The 21264-nt window shown below is 39.8% G+C and overlaps 1 protein-coding gene across 1 annotated transcript in view; it reads right to left on the reverse strand.

Moving 5' to 3' along the window:
• Smc3 (structural maintenance of chromosomes 3) overlaps positions 1–21264 on the reverse strand; it is a 44112-nt gene that overhangs the window by 13722 nt on the left and 9126 nt on the right. The window contains exons 3-18 of the mRNA XM_005063461.4: positions 18693–18731; positions 17159–17226; positions 13183–13254; positions 12759–12838; positions 12447–12525; positions 9321–9438; positions 8243–8418; positions 7913–7993; positions 7351–7515; positions 6996–7117; positions 4711–4924; positions 4406–4509; positions 4206–4305; positions 3585–3745; positions 3104–3245; positions 935–1085 (exon numbers count right to left, since the gene is read on the reverse strand). Of these exons, the coding sequence (XP_005063518.1) occupies positions 935–1085; positions 3104–3245; positions 3585–3745; positions 4206–4305; positions 4406–4509; positions 4711–4924; positions 6996–7117; positions 7351–7515; positions 7913–7993; positions 8243–8418; positions 9321–9438; positions 12447–12525; positions 12759–12838; positions 13183–13254; positions 17159–17226; positions 18693–18731 (1872 nt within the window). The remainder of the gene's footprint in view (positions 1–934; positions 1086–3103; positions 3246–3584; positions 3746–4205; positions 4306–4405; positions 4510–4710; positions 4925–6995; positions 7118–7350; positions 7516–7912; positions 7994–8242; positions 8419–9320; positions 9439–12446; positions 12526–12758; positions 12839–13182; positions 13255–17158; positions 17227–18692; positions 18732–21264) is intronic.

Consider the following 21264-nt stretch of genomic DNA (forward strand, 5'->3'; position numbering starts at 1 on the left):
CAGGTGGAATGACAAATGTGGGTATGTTACTTTAAGCAATTATACAAAAATGAGGACAATAAACCTGTATTATTAAAAATTCTTATCCTGTATTACATAGATAAATCCAATTATATTTGAGTGGGGCAAAGTTTGTTATTACCCTTGAAAGAAAATGTAGCATTATTAACATCCATGTGTTACACCCATGAGTTCCTTATAAAGGTTTTTTAAAATGTCAGATTACACTTGCTACAAATATCAAAATATTATTTAGACGAAGCTGTCAATTTTTGAGATTTTGGCAGTTAGCTGGGTGTAGTGGTGCACACCTTCAATGCCAGCACTCGGGAGGCGGGTAGATCTCTCTGGGCTCAAGGCCAGCCTGGTCTACATTATGAATTCCAGGCTGGCCACAGATGCACAGTTGAGACCATTTTCAAACAAAAAATTAGACCCACTGCTATTATTTCAAAGGATCATGTTAAACTTGTTTTGGTAATTATCCTAGTAAACAGGGTTCTTAACAGGTTTTTAAATTTTTCTCTTCTTTATTTTTTATTTTTTCCAAGACAGGGTTTCTATGTAGACCCTAAAACTCACTCTGTAGACCATGCTGGCCTCAAACTCACAGAGATTCGCAGGGATTCATGGTATGCACCACCACCACCCAGTCATTGTTTTCATTTTTGAGAAAAGCTCCATAGGCTTCGCTGCTCAACAGCCAAAGGAGCACATGGTGCCAGAGACCAAACGTTTACACTTACACGTAGGATCTATACTCTTATTTAAACCATTTTAAAAACTGATCAAACTGATGTGAATTTTCAAACTCTTAAAATATGACTAAATTCTTCAATGTACTCACCAATATGCTTACAGCCAGAGTGACACATTACACACCCCAAGTTAAAGTTTCATTAGAGTGTGTCTAAAGCTAATTACGATTACAAACCTTCCAAAGTAATACAATCCATAGTGAAAGCACGAGCCAGTTGAGTGGAAACTTCCATGCTCCGACAGATGAGTGTCTTCCCAAATACATGCTTGAAAGCTTTGTCAAACCTGGGGTTGTACCTCAGTTTACTGATCATAGGAATAGCATCCTGCAATGAACATTGTTAGGAAAAATACTGTGACACAGTTGATTAAAAACTGTAGAATTACTACTATTATCCATGTCTTTATGAAATAAAAAATATAAGTAGCCTCATATTACAAATTACTGGTTTTTATACAGAAGACATTAGAAAAAAAGCATTGTACTGAACTAGCCTGGAAACTCTGTCCCTGTAACCAAGGGGTTAATAACAACTGGTTACTGTGAAGAGCAACTGTAGGCTGACCTGACCAGAAAGGTTAATTCCTCGCTCTGCCACCAGGAAACATTTACTTAAGTCATCTAGTGAAGACCTACCATGTGTTCAACTGTATCAACAGTCCCTTCCTTATAAAGTCGTAAAGATGAAGTGAGGGAGGGAATATATGGAAAGATGAGAAAGTATTGGTGACATAAAAGGTAAAAATACACAACTAGTTATTTCTTCAGTCACCTGAATGAGACATTCAGAAAAACACTTTTTCAGATACTTGTTTTCCAGGCTAGGAGAATGGCTCAGCCGGTAAAGGGCTTCCTGAATTCAGACCCCAGCATTGGCACAAAAACCCAGACGTGGCACACCTGTAACCTGGCGCTGGGGATGTGGGGCTGGACAGGTAAGATCCCTAGAGCTTACAGGACCAGTCAATCTAGCCAAATAGCGAGGTCTAGGTTGGTAAAGTGACCCCTTCTCAAAAATTATGGTGGAAAGGGATAAGAAGACATTTTCTGGCCTCCAAGTGTACATAAACACACATACACATCTTTCTCTTTTTTCTTTTCTAAAGTCAGAACAAGGCTTTTTAATAATTACAGAGAGAACATCAAGGTAACCACCATACACCACAAGAAGGAATATACTATAGTGGTCACCTACTGAAGGTGATCACTATTCAAATTACACTACCTTCTATGTGTCTGGCCTGTTATCTTTACACTGTACAGACAGAACCACACTGCATCCATTCTCTTTCTGTCATGGTGAGGACTAAACCCAGAGCATCTTTCTTCCAATGAGCTACATGTATCTCAAACTCTCTCCCTCTGCACAGTATTTGTGTGTATGTACCTGTGTAGACATGCCACAACATGCATGTAGAGGTCACAGGACAATTTTTAAGACTCAGTTTTCTCCTTCCACAAGGTGGGTTCAGGGGTCATCCTTGAATGCTCTGACTTGGAGTGCATGCCTTCACCCACCCAGTCACCTTCTCAGCTTTGCTTTTTCATTCAAGTCATTATCTGCGAGCCTCAAGTTTCCTCCCCAGAGCTTCAAAGGTGAAACTGGTATATTTGAAAGCAAGAAAGACTCAATATTCTACTTAAATCACTGATCGTTCTAATATAGGTTCAGCCTTACTCCTAGAGCACAACAGTTTGTTACACAATCAGCATTCTTAGATCAAATACCTCAAAGCAATTAACATTTCCAAAGCTGGTAATCCATTTAAAGTAAATATACCTAGTAACAGAAATAGACACTTTTAACTTATTTTAAACTGTTTTAAAAACATACCCAAAGCCAAGCGGTGGTGGCACATGCCTTTAATCCCAGCACTGGGGAGGCAGGGACAGAGGCAGACTGATCTCTGAGTTTGAGGCCAGCCTGGTCTACAGAGCAAGTTCCAGGACAGCTATGGCTGTTACATAGAAAAGCCCTGCCTTGAAATACAAAAGAAGACAATCTCCTTCCCCAAAAGCATATCCAAAAAAAAAAAAAAAAAAAAAAAAAACCTCAATATATTCTTTTTGTATGACACATTTCTTGGGAATTCTTCCCCAATTCCTAAACTGACTGCTGTCTGTCACTCTGATGATAAACACATAAGCAATGATTTGTTTCATTACTTGGCTGTGACCTCTCCCTTCTTGACCCAACCCAGCATTAACTACACTCCACACAAAGAAAGCATGTTTACCTTACAGATCAGTGAATCTCAATCAGTGAATCCCAATGTAAAATACCTAAGCACCAAAACACATGAAGCAGATGTCATAATAACAACAGCTCAGCAAGACACTCACATTGGTTTCCGGATAGGCAGTGTCCCTCACATCTAACTTGTTCAGAGGCAGAAAAGTCACCTCCCCAGGAAGATTCATTTTATTGAACTCCATTAAAATCTTGGTACTGACTTCATCTGAATCGACAATGTGATAAAATAACCTAACAAACAGAGAGAGATGCATCTTTACTACCAGACTGCAAGGTGTTTAAAGCATTTAAGGATCAAACATTTCACATTTTTCTATGCAACTAAGAAATTTGTCTGAAGAAACACTGAGGACATTCTAATGAACTGGTGAGCCCCAAAAGTATAAAGTTCTAGAAACAAGTATCTAGCATCTAACTTCTTTAATTAGAAAATTAAACACAGAACTAAGGATAAGCACACTGTACTACAAGACTTCTTTTAGAGTGTTCTCATTTCTTCATCTTCAGAAGAGGAACAACAAAACCCACCTAAATGTCAGACCAAAACAAAAAACAAACCCAAAGCCTCACCTGTTACCAGCTGTGACCTCCACACAAGTATAGAAAGCTGGTTCACACTCAAAATTATTCATTACAATGCCATGGTAGCCATTTTGAACATGTTGGTTTATTCCTTTTCGGCGAAAATGGTCTAGCACTTTGTTTATGCTGTCTATTCCGTTTAAAATGGCCTGTAAACCAATTAGTGAAAAATATTAGCATCGACAATTGTTGATACTCCTGCTGGAAAGACATGAGCCTATTATGCTACTGCTTAGATACACTACCAAAAATTAAACACCATCCGGTCTGTCATCCACTTGAGAGAGAATAACTACATCTAACACTACTATGGCTTCTGTTCTATGATGCTGGGGTTTACAGTGGACTCTTTATCAACACCAAAATTGCTTTCATTAATAAGTAGTGAACCAGGTTAAGACAGCACACACCTGTGATTCCTGAACTCATGGAGCTGAGTGTGAGGTCAGCCCGAGCTACACAGTAAGACCTTATAACTCAAACAGAGCAAAGTAGAAAAGTAGAAAGCAAATAAAAGAGACCCTGCATACATAATCCCACTTCTTCCTACTTCTGAGTGATGTCTTTCCTGACTGATGGGTGGCTCAGGAAACAAGAAGCCCCGCCTACCTTCCCTGTCGCCGCTCTAAGAAGCTGCTGCTTCTTTTCCAGGTCTTCCCGTTTAGCGGCAAGGGCTTGCTGCTCTGCATTCTCCTCTCTCCACAAGTAACTGACGAGTTAGAATGAGACATGAACAGCATTTAGTTAAGAGAAAAATACTGAAACCAAACAAAGACCATGTAAAAATCACAGCATCTTAGTCTACTCACTTCCTTTCACTCTGCAGTTCATCTTTCTTATTCTTTACTTCATAGTATTTTCTGTCCAGTTCTTCAACTCGAGCTTTGACTTCATTGAGATCCTGATCCAGTTTCTATGGAAAAAAAATTATCAATTTAATCCATAGAAACAAAAAGCAGACATACATATATATATGTATATATATAACAGTTCACCAAATGACATAAGTATGTCCAATTATTATATATTGATTATACATAAAAGAAGCTACTAAAAACCTAGTCTGAGTAGAACAATGTCTCAAACTAAACCAAAAAAGCAAAATTGTTCTTACATTATATTGCTCCAGATTTTTCTCTTTATTTGCCTCGGTATCCTCCAAATCCTTATGGATAGCAGCAATCTGTCTCTTTTTGTCATTAATAGCCTGATCTAAAGACTTCAGCTCCTTTTTAATCCACTTGTCTCTTTCTTCTTTTGATGTAAACTGGCTTCCTCGACCCTGCTTTGCATAAAGGTCAGTTCTTTCCTGGGTAGCTTGAGCCAATCTACAAAGACAAGAAATAAAGTAATTGTAATCATTATTGTCCTACAGAAACTACCCTTTTAGGAATTACATTACAGGAGAATTCAGGGCTGGTGAGATGGCTCAGGACCCACAGGGTAGAAACACTCTTAAAGTTGTCCTCAGGGAGCAGGCACAGAGGGGAGGGAGAGGGAGCTGGGACTGACATGGGAAGGAAGCTTGTTTCTAATATATAATTAAAAAGTGTTTCAAAAAAAAAAGCTGTCTTCTAACTTTATTGTATTATAATTAGAAATCAAGTAGAATAATCCCTTCATCAGGATTCTACAGAGACCCAAGGTCTGGGTTGGTCACTAAATCTAGACAACGCTACTATCCCACTTCAGAAACTTTCAGACATGTTCTAACTATATTTAACTGATACATGAACTTTCAGTTATATGGTAAAACACCCTAAAAAATCATATGTTTTTAACATATAGAACATAAATGTTCTGATTACATAAAGTATCTATAAAACAAAAAGGGTAGACCCTCACATGGGCAAAGAAACAGTTGGCTACTAATATAAATATCAGTGACAGTAAAATGTTACAGAAGACTGGAAGAGCATCTACAAGGCATGTCAGAAAAAACGCAAACTACACTAACTCACAAGGAATGAGTGAACACTGAGTTAAAACAGCACTGAATGGGAAAAAAACAAACTCAAAAAGAGCCATGTTATTTATCTGGCATGAAGGCAGGTACCTTGTGACTCCAGCTAAACTGGAAGCTGAGCTACCCAAGGCCAGTCTCAGACCACAAGCCGCCCAGGACTCACCACCAAGCCTCAAAAAGATGCTGCCTGATTTGTTGATATTGTTTCTTAACTAAGTTATCTAACCTCTCAGAACTAAGTTGGGGACATAGATCCTTTGGTAGAGATACTTGCCTAGCATGCAAACCCTGGGTTCATCCCTAGGACCTGTATAAATACTGGGTAAGGTATTACACATGGTGCAGGTGCCTGTAATTCCAGCACTTTCTAAGTGGGGTCAAGAGGATGAGAAGTTCAAGGTTTAAGTTACATAATGAGTTGAAGGCTACCCTGGGCTGTATGAGATCCTGTCTCAAAAACAAAAACAAAACAAAAAATACCATAATCTCTCAGAACCTCAGGGGTTTTTGTTTTGTTTTGTTTTAAGCAGACAGTGGCAGCAGCCAACAGGAGATGGCTGAGGAAGAAGAGATTCTTGCTGACTAACTTAGTAATAGCTCCATCCCAACCCATATAGCAGGAGAAAACCAATTTAAACTTTCTTCTGACCTCCACCTGCTTCATGGCATGACCACACACACAATAAAAAGAGTGAAGCCGGGAATCCCAGCACCCAGGAGGCAGACAGATCTGAGTTCAAGGCTAGCTAGAGCTATAAAGAAGACTGTCCTCCAAAAAGAAAAGACATGTCCAACCTCCCAGGGTATTGAGTAAAAGTTCTCTAGACCTTACAGGTACAAAAGCGTCATGGGTATGATGGCACATACAAACTAGTCTTATAAGGCGAGATCCAATCTCAAAAACAAAAACAGCATTGCTTACATAAAGTGGGCCTATGATTTTTGCCTATTAATTATGCCAGTACCTTCTTAACCCACAGCTATGTAGGTTCTATAGAGGAACTCAGGCAGGCAAATACAGGAGCTTAGCAACATGAGCTCTACTCCCCAGGGCCCCTACCTGCATTGAGATGCACATATGCCCCACTTCAAACAAAGGAAGTTATTCCCCTTAGCAACCTCTTGATAACTACCTGCTTGTGTTCAAATGTGTATTTCTGCTTTGCTCTATGTAAAATAACTGGCTGGTTTTTTTTTTTTTTTTTTTTTTTTTTGGTTTTTACGAGACAGGGTTTCTCTGTGTTGTTTTCGAAGCTGTCGGTCCAGCCCAGCTTCAAACTCACAGAGATCCGCCTGCCTCTGCCTCCCGAGTGCTGGGATTAAAAGTGTGCGCCTCCTTCCCAATTCTCTGAACAAGGGACCAAACCTGGAGCCACCCAGACACCACTGGCAACAACTACGCAGCAAGGCTAATGGTGATGAAAAGCTCAGACCTAGCAATTCCTCGCTCTTCTTTTTCTTTCACACTGTTGAATTTAGGTTCTGTCTCTGCCAGTTCTTTCTGCTTTTCTTCTATTTTTTCAAGCAGCTTCTGCCTCTCTTTTAATAAACGTTTCTGTAAATAAAGCAAGTAAAATTTAATCTGCTTAATTTATACATCAGCAAAAAAAAATTTCCTCATGAAAACAAGTCAATTATACAACTAAACCATTAATAAAAGTAGCACTTACTAAGTTGATACTTGAGTACAAATCAAATGTGCCAAACCTCACAAAAGCTTAGCCATCACAGAAAAGGTCATCTTCTCTCGTGCAGCTCATCAGCACTGTCTTTTATTCACCAACTTACCCTCTGTTCACTATTGCCTGCCAGCTCATCTTGTAAATCCTTGGCTTTGAGTTCCAACTTGGTCCTTTGCTTAATCTGTTCTTGTCTTTCAGCACTGAGCTGCTCTTTTTCTTCTTTCATAGCTGAAATTTTTGTTTTCAGTTCTCTCACCTGGCGCTCAATATCCTAACCAGAAAGAGAAAATGAGTCAGAAACAGAAGCAGTGGAAGGATCGTGACACCACCAACCACCTACATCTCTTTACAAACATCTGTGGGCCTACATGCACACACACTCGAGAGTGCACCTGACCCAGAGCGCATGTCAGGATATAGGATAACCTTCTGGATTCGTTATCTCCTTTCACTTTTATGTGCGTTCCAGGGATGGACTCCGGCTACTGGCCTGCAGCTTACTCACCACTTTGCTGACTCCATCTATTTCTTTCACTTAAAAACTTAACACAACAATTGCTTTCCAATGTCCAATCACTGTCACTCCCCTTTATGGTTACCATCCCACTATTCTGGTACAAAAAGTTTGCAGCACTGAATATGAATCTGAAGCTTATTTATAATCTTACCTCCATTTTATCTCTTGCATCCTGTTGGGCATCTCTTAATTGTCTAGATTTCTCTCCACTTGTTTCTCGCTTAGCAGAAAGCTGAAAAACAAAACAACCTACTATTTCTAACTCATTTTGTATCTAACATTTTATAACACACTTAAAACATTATTATGCTTTTAGTTTTGTAAGCTTTCTATATTTTCATAAGCATGTCCTTTAGGTTGGTAAAGTAAAAGGTTTTCATCTTTAAGTTCATATTTAAAAATCACTAAAAGGTCAATGGAGAGTAACTGAGTTACCATGCTCCGGAAGCAGAGTAACTGTGATGTAAAGGCCGCGTCTTACCTCGTCAAGTTTGGCCCGAGTCTCATTGAGCTCCTGGTTGTAGATGGTGTACTCCAGGGCACGCCTCATCTTATCCCACTTCTGGTACTGAGCCAGCTCCTCTTTCTCCTCCTCCAGAGTGTGTAGCCGCTCTTCAATGTATTTTAACAGCTCGTTGATTTTTTCCCGTTTGCCCTCTTCAGAATAGCAAGGGAAAGAAGATGGTGAAGTTTTCATGGGATATCACTTCTCAGATATAAACTAAAATTACCCCCTAGAAGTATAGCATTATTTCATTGGTATCATGCGCTAATGAAATCTAAGATGTAAAAACAGTAAGTTTTTGTTTTTTTTAATAAAAAGCACTGGAGAACAAAGTTACACACTAACAGTCATTCTGACGGGTGGCAGAGGACCTACCTCAGTTTACACTTCCTCTTCACACCAATGAGCTGTTCCACCACATTAAAGAATTATCACCAGCATTGCTAATCCGCAGTATTTATCATTGGGCACTGCATGCTGCTACCATACAATGAATACTTACTGTAATCCAGGCATGACATTACCTTAACTGTCATACAAGATAACTGTCATAATCTACAAAACAGGGGTTTGTAGACAGAAGTCTTGGGACCAGAGAGATTGAGTGTAAAGCCATGTCAGTTTACTGACTTTGAACGTAAAACTGTCTCTAAGCTGTTACATGACATGCTATAGCATTTGAAAAGAATAAAATATACTAGTAAAGTTAAAATTCTACATCTACTTCTTTCTGAACAATATAGAACTTTGTAACAAGAGATACTCCAATATCTGGAGGGGAGGGAAAAGCACACCAGTTTACTGGTAAGACTTCTGAGGAAGCTGGAGTCAAAAATTGGTTGACTTGCCAAGGCCCTATTATTTTTATTATCTTTATTCAAAGATGAAATACTAGAAACCTCAACCCTTAAACTACCTCAAACTGATTTTCCCTTTACTCAATATGCACAAAAATCACCATATAATGTATTTCTGAAGCCAGACAACACTTTCTATTATTAATACAACAAGAAAATAATTGACAGCAAAATTAGGTAGAGCGTATTTGTTTTACCTGTTTCTTTCATTAGAGAGATGCTTTCTTCTTTCCGCTCATCATATACTCTAGTACCAGCTACTTCTCTCAACAGCTTTAATCTCTGAGAATCTGGTGCTGTTGCCATTTGGTTGATCTAGAATTTCGGAAAAAGCAGTAATTATTAACTAATGACTACTCCTTACGAATAAGAACTCAGTCGGGTGTTGGTGGCACACACTTTTAATCTCACCACTCGAGAGGCCGGGGCAGGCAGATCTCTGTGAGTTCGAGGCCAGCCTGGTCTACACAGCAAGTTCCAGGACAGCCTCCAAAAAAAAAAATACAGAGAAACCCTGCCTCGGAACCCCTCCCCCCCCCCCAAAAATAAGAACTCTACCTTCAAATGTTTAGGTTTTCCTTTACTGTTCAGCTTCTTGAGACAGGCTTCCTTTATGTAGCCCTGGCTGTCCCGGAACTCATTTACATAGACCAGCGTAGTCTCCGACTTACAGATCCATCTGCCTCTGCCTTCTGAGTGCTGGGATTAGAGGCGTGCACTACCATGCCAGGCTCTCTTTCTTCGCTTTTTAAGACCAGTCTCACTATGTAGCTTAGGAGCTGGCCTCAAACATTCAGTCCTCCTGCCTCTGTCCCTAAGTGCTGGGATTACTGAAGTGCACCGCTATGCTGGGCTCTGAAAGGACTTTAAATACAAAAATGCATGTGCTAAATTTTAGCAGATTATGATTAAATCAATATAATGTATATAGTGACCATACCATTTCTCTTTTGTGTGCATATTCAAGTATGTGTAGCTGTACATGGGAAGACATGCCTGTGAAGTCAAAGATCTATTCTTTAAGAGCTGTCCACCTTGTTTTGGAAAGCCCTGGGAATCCGCCCATCTCTACCTCTCCAGCACTGGTGTCACAAGAATGAGCTGCTGCACTGGGCTGTCCACATGGGTACTAGAGACCACCAAACACATGGTCCTACTTATACAGCAGACACCTTACCAACAGTTTTCTCTCAGCCCCTATAGCCAATTTCCCTATCTCCTTTATCTACCAGTCTCTTTTATGAGTATCACTATCTTATAAATGAAATACTACCATTTTCCCCTTAGGCAATATAATAAATGTATAAAAGATGAACACCATAGCCGGGCGGTGGTGGCGCACGCCTTTAATCCCAGCACTCGGGAGGCAGAGGCAGGCAGATCTCTGTGAGTTCGAGGCTGGGCTGGACCGATAGCCTCCAAAACAATACAGAGAAACCCTGTCTCGTAAAAACCAAAAAAAAAAAAAAAGATGAACACCACTGTTCCAAGTGTTTTTTGTTTTTTTAATTTTTATTTTATGAGCATCAATGTTTTACCTGCATGTATGTGCTTGTGAGGGTTAGGGTTCCCTGAAACTGGACTTACAGACAGTTGTGAGCTGCCATGTGGGTGCTGAGAATTGAATACAGGTCCTCTGGAAGAGCAGCCAATGCTCATAACCACTGAGCCAGCTCTTCAGCCCCAGAAGAAATTATTTTTTATAAAGGGAAACCATTACAGACTCTTAAACTATTTAGGTTTGTGTGTTATAGGTCTGAGCCTGCATGTATGTGCGCTTGCTGTATTCCTAAGGACTGGCGTTACAGACGGCTATGAGACACCACGTGGGTCCTAGGAAGCCAACCTGGATCACCTGCAAGAGCAGTCAGCACTCTTCACTGAGCCGGCTCTCCAGTCCCATTGCAGATTTCTTTAAGGCTATATTAAATAAGTAAACTATAACGGGAGAGTATGACAAGATGGCTCAGTGGATACAAGTGTTTGTGGTACACACCTAATCTGAGTTTGATCCCCAGAACCCACATAAAGGTAGAAAACAAGAATTACCACAAAGTTGTTCTCTGACCTCCAACTGTAAGCTGTAGCACCTGTATCCACATACTATTCACACAATAACAATTTTTAAATTTTGAATTACAAAAAAATAACAGGAATGATATGCTTTAATAGACAAATATGGTACAACCTAAATGGCATGTGCCTTAATACAAATCATTAGATATCAAAATACTACCATTGCATTAAAGAAACTGTTATTCTTACACTTTTACATTAAAAAAAAATGGTTCTGAGCTAAGAACGGTTTTTCAAAGGTACACATACCAAACAATACTCTAGGAAAATAAATAATGGAAGAAAAAAAATCTACTAAAGGGTAAGTTCTGAGATGAAAATTACATGAGGAAGCAACAGAATAATCAGCCAGAGTTTATAGTCTACCTGATAAAAACAACTCAAGGGATGGGCTGGAGAGATGGCTCAGAGGTGAAGAGCACTGGCTGTTCTTCCAAAGATCCTGAGTTCAAATCCCAGCAATCACATAATGGCTCACAACCATCTGTAATGAGACCTGGTGCCCTCTTCTGGCATTGCAGGGTTACATGCAAACAAAACACTGTATACTTAATAAATAAATAAATAAATGTTAAAAAAAAAACTCAAGGGAAAATGGTATATAGCATTATAGTATGCTCCTTGCAATGCAAGCTTTTTAAACTAAATGAAATATTACTTTTGGGAAGTAACTTTTTTCAAATGTAATTTTTCTTCTCTTTTTGTTATTTATTAGTTTTAGTTTTTTTGAGACAGGGTTTCTCTGCGTAGAAATAGTACCTGTCCTGGAACTTACAGAGACCCACCTGCCTCTACCTCACAAGTGCCGGGATTAAAGGCATGTGCCATTACTGCCCCACTTCAAGTATAATTTTTATAGAACTTATGTAATAGACTTAGATATGATCACTGTAACTTCTAAAAGCCAACGTTTTCCAATAAATTCCACCTCACTAGGTCACTAATAATCTACTGGCATACTTCTTTCAATATAAAGCTAGTCCCTAGTGATGGCACAAGCCTGTAATTACAGCACTAGGGAGGCGAAGGCATTGGATCTCTGTTAGTTTGAGGCCAGAGAGACTAGTCTACATAATGAGTTCTGGGACAGCCAGGGCTACCTGTAAAAACAAACAAACAAAAATACCCAAATGTATTTGGTACTTCATAACCCTGAAAATCATTAACTTCAATATAAAATAATCATTCAGGGGAAGTTGTTATCAAGAAAAGTAATTTCTACAAGGAAGTACATACAATCGTTTTACCTTTCCTTGTTTAACAATGTAATAGGGATTACTTCGAGAAAATCCAGCACTTTCAAGAAGATTCATCACATCATTTTTCCTGTTAATAAACAATGAAAATTAGATAAATAATTTTAAAGCAACCATCAATAAGCAAGCAAATTAGCACTGAGTAACACAGCATTAGGAACTACATATCAGAAACTGAATCATCTTCCAGAGAAACTCGGGACTGTATGTTGAGACTGAAAGCTAATTACCAAGTATCAGGTAGTCATCTCCTTGTGTTTATGAACCTGTAAACTAACTGGAAACATAGAAACAAAAGCTTACGTGACCATCTTCTTATCTAGGAAATACTGGTCTTTTTTGGCACCGATAACTCTTCGAAGTGAAACTTCCTCTTTATCAATCTAAGAAATAAATAAATAAAAGCCCAAAGACAGTCAAGTAGACAACTTTTTAAGATAAGTTCATTTTAAAGTCCTTCATCACACCATCACACTATTTTAGAATTTCAACGATCTCTCTAAAGATGATACTATGAATATTTAGGGAAAATTTTTTTACAATTGCTTTACATAATCCTTTGTTTACTAGAGTAGTTGTTGAAATTTAAACACAAAATCCATAGACTACTTATTTACTTTAGCAATATAAATCTAAATTATAAATCTTCAGTGCTTTGAATTTTAAGCATTGAAACCATTACATAAAATTCCCAACATTATTATTAAAAAAATTAACTATCACTTACTGGTAACCGGTTGTCTGAATTATCAAAAATGATTTCCACAAAAGCAGAAATAACACGAGGACCTGTACCCTCCTGAAACATGAAAAAAAATGGGGCATTTGTAACTTAAATGTTATTTTATACTACTTAAACCCATTTTAAAGTCTAGCACAGACAGGCACGCTGGCACACACCTGTACGCTCAATACCTGAAAGACTAAGGAGGGAGACTGCCTTAATTCCACATCAGCCTAGGCTACACAGGAAGACCCATTTCTCAAGACAAAGGCTCCTCACAACACATACAAAGCTTAATGCATAACAAGCCTGACTCAATGGAGAAAAACTTAATACTACACTAGTACATATCCTGATTACCAAACAGGAAAGGCTTTTTATTCTGAGTAACAACTATATGAAAAATATCAAAATATTGTGATGGTTCAGATATGAAGTATCCCTACCAGAAGACTCATACTGAAGTTTTGGGCCTTCATGGGACCACTGCTTTAGGAAGCAGGGCCAAACCAGAAATAGTGTAGTGAGCCTCACTGAGGGCTGCTATGGCCTAGGTCTCTGGCACTGCTTTTTAATTTCTGAGATAGTATCTCACTAAGTAACCTGGCTGGCCTTCAACTCAGAGACCCACGTTGTCTCTGCCCCCCCAGTACTGGGATTAAGGTGTGCGCCTCAACATCCACCTGTTTCTTGTCCACCATGAGATAAGTAGCATGTCAGGCATCCCTACTCCCATGATACTCTGAGCAACAGAACAAGGCCCAGGGATGGAAGCCTATGACACTATAAACCAAAATAAATCTTTCTGCCCTTAAATTGTGTATACCAGGCATTTTATCACAGTAACAAAACACTACTGCAGATAGACTCAAGTTTAATTCTGGAGGCCACTTTATTACGGCACAATAGCCTGCAGTCACCTAATTCTACCAATTTGCAATATAGCTTGAGGGTCTTTTCTTGTAGCCTCATCTTAATGCTAGAAAGGAACCCTAAGAAATAATGTGATGATTACTGGATATCTGTTTTCTAAACACATGACGCATAGTTTGTGATTTTAAATCTGCTAACAGAAACATGCATATTTAAGGTATCACATTCAGACCACCTATGACACAACTACACACCAAGTTCAGATATTTACCATCCATCTACTCAGCTTAGGCTCTCATTCTTTGTATCAGATCAGTACACAGTTTCTGAAAATAGGAAAGTGCAGGCAAGGCTAGTTTGGATCCTGAGTTTGGATCCATAGTACCCACATAAATGCTGGGCACAACAGCATCCCTTGACTCCAGTATTGGGGGGAGAATGGGCAGAGAAAGGCATCTGCCTAGGAGCTCACTGGCAAGCCAGTCTAGTTGAATGGAACTGATGGGCTCCAAGCTCAGTGAGGGCCCATCTATAAAATGCAGACAGAAATACAGGAAAACACCTGATCATGACATCTGGCCTTTAACCCCATAACCAAACACACCCTCCCCCATCTAAAAGATTAGTTCTTTTAATGCCAATTTGATTAGTCTAACAAGTGTCCTATATGATATCAGTTTTGATTACTGGGCTACAAATTCAAAACAAAAAGGAAAAAAAAAAGTCATGATTACAAAGGACTTCCTATATATAAGAAACATCATTTAGGTATACTGTACAATCTTATTATCTCATCTTAAAACTAATTATACACAATATGTAAACAAGCTAAATTATGGTATCTCATTAGTCATATATAATTTCTTACCCAAATGAAATTTATAACAACTTTCCTTACAGGTTTTGTTTTATAGTGCTGGGAATCTGCTATGGAATATTAGCTTTAAAGGTGTTACATTAGTTTATGCTGTGGAATATTTGTGACGCAAAGATGTGCTACATTCTTTTACAGTGCATTTGTTTACATCTGCAAAGCTGTGTTACTCTGCCAGTCTAAAACACCTATTAGTCCAATACAGAGCTGAACACCCAATAGCTAGACAGGAGAGGATAGGCAGGGCTGACATTCAGAGAGAATAAAAAGGAGAAAGAGTAAAAGGTGAAGGAGCAAAAAAAAAGGGAAAGGACCCCAGAGGTCAGCCACACAGTAAGAAGGGAAGAGAGGCGTACAGAATAAAGAAAGGTAAAAATCCAGAGACAAAATGTAGAAGAGAGATGGGCTAATTTAAGTTAGAAAGACTGACTAGATTTAAGCTAAGCTAAGGCCAGACATTCATAAGTAAGAACAAGCCCCCAAAGAACAAAGAGAAAAACAACAGCAGGGATCAAATCTATGGCCTCACACATGCTGGGCAAGCATTCTACCCTGAACTGCATCACTAGCCCTAAACACTCGTTTCCACAATGAGAAGAGGCACTAAATACAAAGTTTATTAGGTTCGCAATGGTAATTTCTCTATGCCCTCAACTTGTAGCTGTGTATAAAGCTCCCCAATCTGTAATTCTTCTTTGTCCTCAGCAAACCTGTCTTTAGGACCAATAGTCTTACAGAAATGTAAATGGGTTGACGAGATGGCTCAGTGGCTAAGAACACCTACTGTTCTTGCAGAGGACCTGGGTTCAGGCTCCAGCACCCACACAGGTGTCTCACAACCACCTGTAATTCTAGTTTCAATGAATCCATCGCCCTCTTTGGTTTCTCACTCATTTAATGCAGGTAACAGAGAAGCAGGCAGGTACATGCATATGTACACACATACACACAAATAAAAATTTTAAAGGAAACTTATGTAACTAGGAATGGTTCACAACTCTAATTCCAGCACTTGAGAAGTGGAGGCAAAAGAATTATAAGTATGAAGTCATCCTGAGCAACAGTGAACTGTCTCAATAAGCAAAAGGGAAGGGCTGGCAGGACGGTCACCAAGTAAGAGTGCTTGCTATACAAGCTTGCTGGTGAGTTCAATCACAGGGACCACAGAAGACAAACCCACTCCCCAAGTCTTCTGGCTCAGTAATATATACACCTTGGTCCATGTACGTACATTCACACAACAGTTTTTTAAAATAAAATCTGAAAAAGTTCATATGGAAGAAATTTCTGTAACTGTTGCACTCTTCCCCCATGGGGGTCTGCTGACCAGCTTGTGACTAGGAACTTCTAGCAAAATACCTCTTGCCCCCTCTACCCAGTATAGTCTGAATGCAAGTTCCTATTTTCCACCCATCCTTATCGTCTAAATTCAAGTTCCTGTTGTCTGCCCATCCTTTGCCAGAGGGCTCTGGGAACGTGAGCTCCTGACCTTGGTAGCCCTTAGTAGTTTTCCACCCCGCCTGCTACTGGTATTTAACGCTCTGCTCTTGCTACAATAAACGCCATTCTCCTTGCAAGAATGAGCTGCTGTCTTAGTCTTCCTCTAAATCCTTAGCCCTTGGCCCAGATCACTTAAGTGTTGTAGCCCCGCATGTACCCTTTACCACGCAGCTGGTTACATATAACTTTCTTCTAACTATTATGAAATTATTAGAGCTTTATCTGTGGCTGACGTAGCACACTGGATTTTACAACAGAACAGCACACTTACTAACACATCATGCTCACACAGGGGTTGTGCCCTGAACTTTTAAAAGTGTATTTATCTCTACTTCGCACGTACAGGGGTTCGGCCAGCACATGCATCACACACCACATGTGTGCCTGGTGCCCAGAGGCCAGAAGGAGACACAGACACTTGTGAGCTGCCATGTTGCTGCTGGAAACAGAGCCAAGGCCCCTGGAAGAGCAGCCAATGCTCTTAACCACCGAGCTATCTTTTCAGTCCTGTCTCCTCCACCCCCTTTTAAAGACAGGATCTCACACTGCAGCTCAAGCTGGCCTGGAACTATGAAAGCCCTGCGTGGCCTCAAACTCAAGGCAATCCTGCTTCAGCCTTTCTTTCAAGAGCTGCAATCAGTGAGCAGCCATGCCCAGCAATTTTCTTTCAAAACAAAGACTGACAAGGAATGTTTAAAAATACTTAACAATGTCTTAAAGAGTCTCACTCACATGCAACAAAGCCAATCGCTGCTCCGGGCGGAGATGACTAAATTCATCACTGAGAACAAACTGGATTGCTAAAAAACACAAAAACAAGGCTATTAGTACATTCTAAAGGAGGATTTACAGTGTATTCATAACCCCGTTATCTTAATAGAATATAACATATCAGGCAATAAACACTGCAGATTGTTTCATAAACACAAAATGATTACAGACAATTTTCCAGGATATCAGACTAATATGGTAGGATGATATTATAAATTAAGCTTTCACTGAAATATAAAAGACAATCAAGTATCAAAAAAATCAGGGAAGCAAAAGGTAGGTCTACTCCCTAATAAAAGTATACACTATACTAATAAATTAGGTGAACATTATAAAGCCATGCACTGTATAAAACTGCATAAACAAGCCACATGAGGTTTTAATCGCCTAAATAGATCCGTCTGCCTAATAACAACACAATGACGCACTGCTATAGCTGAACAGTTTGTGCAAACTAAGAAACACAGGACCTGCTTCACATTCCCAGCCCCTCCTGCACTGCTTAATCCCCGCTTCTGTGAGAACTAGTCCCACATTCCACATAAAACACCTAACCAACAGACTACTGCCCAAGATATGGAACGCTTTAATTTACTTGTTCTGGTTGAGATCTACTCAAGAGACCTCTAAAATACTGTCAGTGTGAGAGCACAAGGGAGGAGCACTCAGGATGCTGTCATGTGCTTTGACAGACTGGGACGGGGAGACCCACACTGTCCTCCTTTCCCTGGGATCTCAGATGCACGCTTACTTCAGTCTGCTCTCTGACCATCACCAAATCACAACCATTATAGGCGTTCAGTGTCCTTCAGACACATGTGTAAAGAAACAAAACCTTCACTCCTGCCAAACCCTGCTTGCAGAAGCACTGTCAACTAAGCTAACAATTAAAACCCCTCTTTATATAGTCCAACTCCACTGATTTTTTTCTTCTCAAAAGACTTGTCTGAGTCATCTCTCATGTTATTCTTAATACATTTTTATCATCTTCAAACAGGTATCAGTATTTTTACTGCACTGCTCTATCCTTTCTCAGGATCCATCCAAGATATACACAGCCATTATTAGCAAAAATAATTGAACAAGTGTTTCGCCATTATTAGCAAAAATAATTGAACAAGTATTCTGGCTGTCTCACAAAGCCGAACAGAAGACAGACAATTCAGATCCTCATATTCTAATTTATTACACTAAACCAACTATGTATGACTTCTTAGATTTCCTGCAGACACAATCTCAGAAATCAATCATTTTAATAAACTATTAAAGACACTTGAGGACTGGAGAGATGGCTCAGCAGTTAAGAGCACTGACTGTTCTTCTAGAGAACCCACGTTCAATTCCCAGCATCCATATGGTAGCTCACAACTGTCTTTAACTCTAGTTCCAGGAGATCCGACACCCATGGCAAAACATCAATACACATAAAAATTAAAAAAAAAAAGGAAAGACATTTGAGTCTTCATATAGTTAAAATTCAAAAATCTGTACTTACCATAAAAAAAGTTGCTTTTTCCAGATCCATTTCTGCCCACTATAAAAATTTCAAAAAGTACATGTCAGTTCACATAAAACAGCCAAATTTAAAATTACTAAATCTATTTTAAATTTTTCCATGATATTTTTTATTACTTGGGAATTTCACACTATGAACCCGGAGCATATTCACTTCCCCGTCCTCCCATTTTAAAATTTTAAGTGCAACTTTCTAACATAAAACCTTAATATTGAAACTAAACAAAAGGTGGTAAAAGAAACAAGCCGAGCTATGATTACCTACTGAATTTAATACTTACACAGATTCTAGATAGTTTTTGCTTGTGACAGGTCTGGCTGGTCTGGTGCTCACTAGCTTCTCTAGCTCCTCCTAATTGTGTAATCCTGCTGCCTCCGCTTCCCAAGTGCTGAGATTATAGGCGTGCACTATCACACCCGGCTTCAGATACTTTTTCTTTCTTGCTAGTTTTCTGTGTGTGTGTTGTGTGTGTATACACCCATGCATACATGTGGGGGACAAAAGTCAACACAGGTGTCTTCCTCTCTTGCTCACCTAATTTTTGAGATGGCCTCTCTCTGAACACTCTTTTAGCTAGACTGACTGGCTACCAACCCCATATAATCTATTCCAGCCCCAGTGCTAAGGTTACAGATACACACTGACATGGCCCCACTTCTATGAGTGTAGAAATACGAACTCAAGTCTCATACTAAGCCACTAAGTCATCCCCCTCAAATAGTTGATCTTTAGCTCTCTCCCAAAAGTTTAAATAGGGGTAACTATACTGCCTGACATTGGTAACTCATAAAAATGCATGAAACAATATATGTAAATTATACATGATATTTTTAGCAATTTTATATTGTTAACTATCTCACACTAAACTTATGATGGAATCACAAGAGTGGAGATAATTTTAAGGCACATCTTTTGTTTTTGTTTTTGAGACAGTCTCACATTATGTAGCTCTGGCTGGCCTCAAACTCAAGAGATCCTCCTGCCTCCCAGTTCAGGAAACAAAGGTATGTAGTACCATGGCCAGCTATAAGGCCTGTTTAAAAGAGATATTTCACTTTATTTTACCTTTAGGTTTTTCAAGACAGAGTTTCTCTGTGTAGCCTCTGCCTCCCCTGGGAACCCACTACCACACCCAGAGGAAATCTTATTTTTCAGTGTGTGTATGTGTGTGCACACTCTCGAGAACAAGTCTGAGTGAAGGGTGCTAGGAACTGAACACTGGTCCTCTTCAAGAGCAGAGTGTGCTCTTAACTGCTGACTCAACTCTCCAGCTCTGTGAGGTACTTTTTCACTACCTCAGTTTGAATGTCAGGGGCCAAGCCCTAGCTAATATTGTAGGCATTTCAACGGATCCAATGGGATGGACAGGGAGGGGTTTTTATGGCACTCAGGAGCCAAAGAACATGGAGTGTCACAGCTCAGATGGAAAGGCATTCTGGCAATCAGGAGCCAAGGAATAAATACCCCAGGTCACAGTAGGGCATAGCCGCTTACAGCCCTACTTCAGGGAGAGGCTTCCCTAGTGTATCAGCTCTGCTCCAGCAGGAGGGTTTCCCAGGCGAGGCTGTTCAGCTCCAGTCCCCCAGACAGCAGAGTGTAACAACTTCACTTAGCATGGGAAGGTTTCCCTGGGCAAAAAGTGTTACAGCCCTGCTCCCCTCTGCTCTGGGTCATTTCTTCTCCAGTGAAAGGAGGTCTTCACCAAACCTCATTCAAGATTTATTGGGAGGGAAGAATTCAGGAGGGTGGCTGCCCTCTACCAGGGTGACAGAGGACAGTCGGGCAGCCTGAACAGCCACACGCTGATCAGACACTGGGGGGCAGAGTTTTTCTAGGGGATTGATCAGATTTCAATCCGAGTTTAGGATGGCTAAATCTGCTCAGGGATTGGTTAGTTTTCTGCCCAGGGTTAGGGTCAGATTTGGCCCTGGTTTCAGGGCCAAAGTGTGTTTCTTTCACTGGTCCTTTTTAGCCTTTCAGCTCTCAATTTAGGGCCAGGGTGCATTTTACTGGCTCTGATTCCAGAGACAAAGTGTGTTTCTTTGGCACTGATTTCAGGGTGAGGTTTCATTTCTTTGGTTCAGGTTGCAGGGCCAAAGTGTGTTTTTTGGCTCTGCTCAGGGTGTGTTTCTTTGGCTGGCCCCTTTTCCCTACAAATGAGTACCAAATATACAACCTTGATGATTAGCAGAAGGAACAATCCATTCGTCTACAGCAATAATAGTAAGATAAATACGGAGCGCTCTTGTTTAGAGGGAAACATCCACTGTCAAGTGATAAAAAGCAAAGAATGCTAGAAATAGAGATCTTTATTTTGTTACTATTAGACTAAAGGCAAAACTCATTAATAAATGCTAAGCATAAAGGCAATTTTAAAAAAGGCAGTTGCATGGAGCTTTGTGGAATGGCTCAGTACTTAGGCTCCTCTTCCAGAGGTCCTGAGTTCAGTTCCCAACACCCACAACTGTCTGTAACTCCAGTTACAGGGAATCTCATGTTCTCTTCTGGTGTCCAGTTACCGTGCATGCACACAGAATAAAATAAAATTAAA

This window comes from Mesocricetus auratus, unplaced genomic scaffold (genome assembly GCF_017639785.1).
Source record: "Mesocricetus auratus isolate SY011 unplaced genomic scaffold, BCM_Maur_2.0 Super-Scaffold_4256, whole genome shotgun sequence".
Lineage (NCBI taxonomy): Eukaryota > Metazoa > Chordata > Mammalia > Rodentia > Cricetidae > Mesocricetus > Mesocricetus auratus.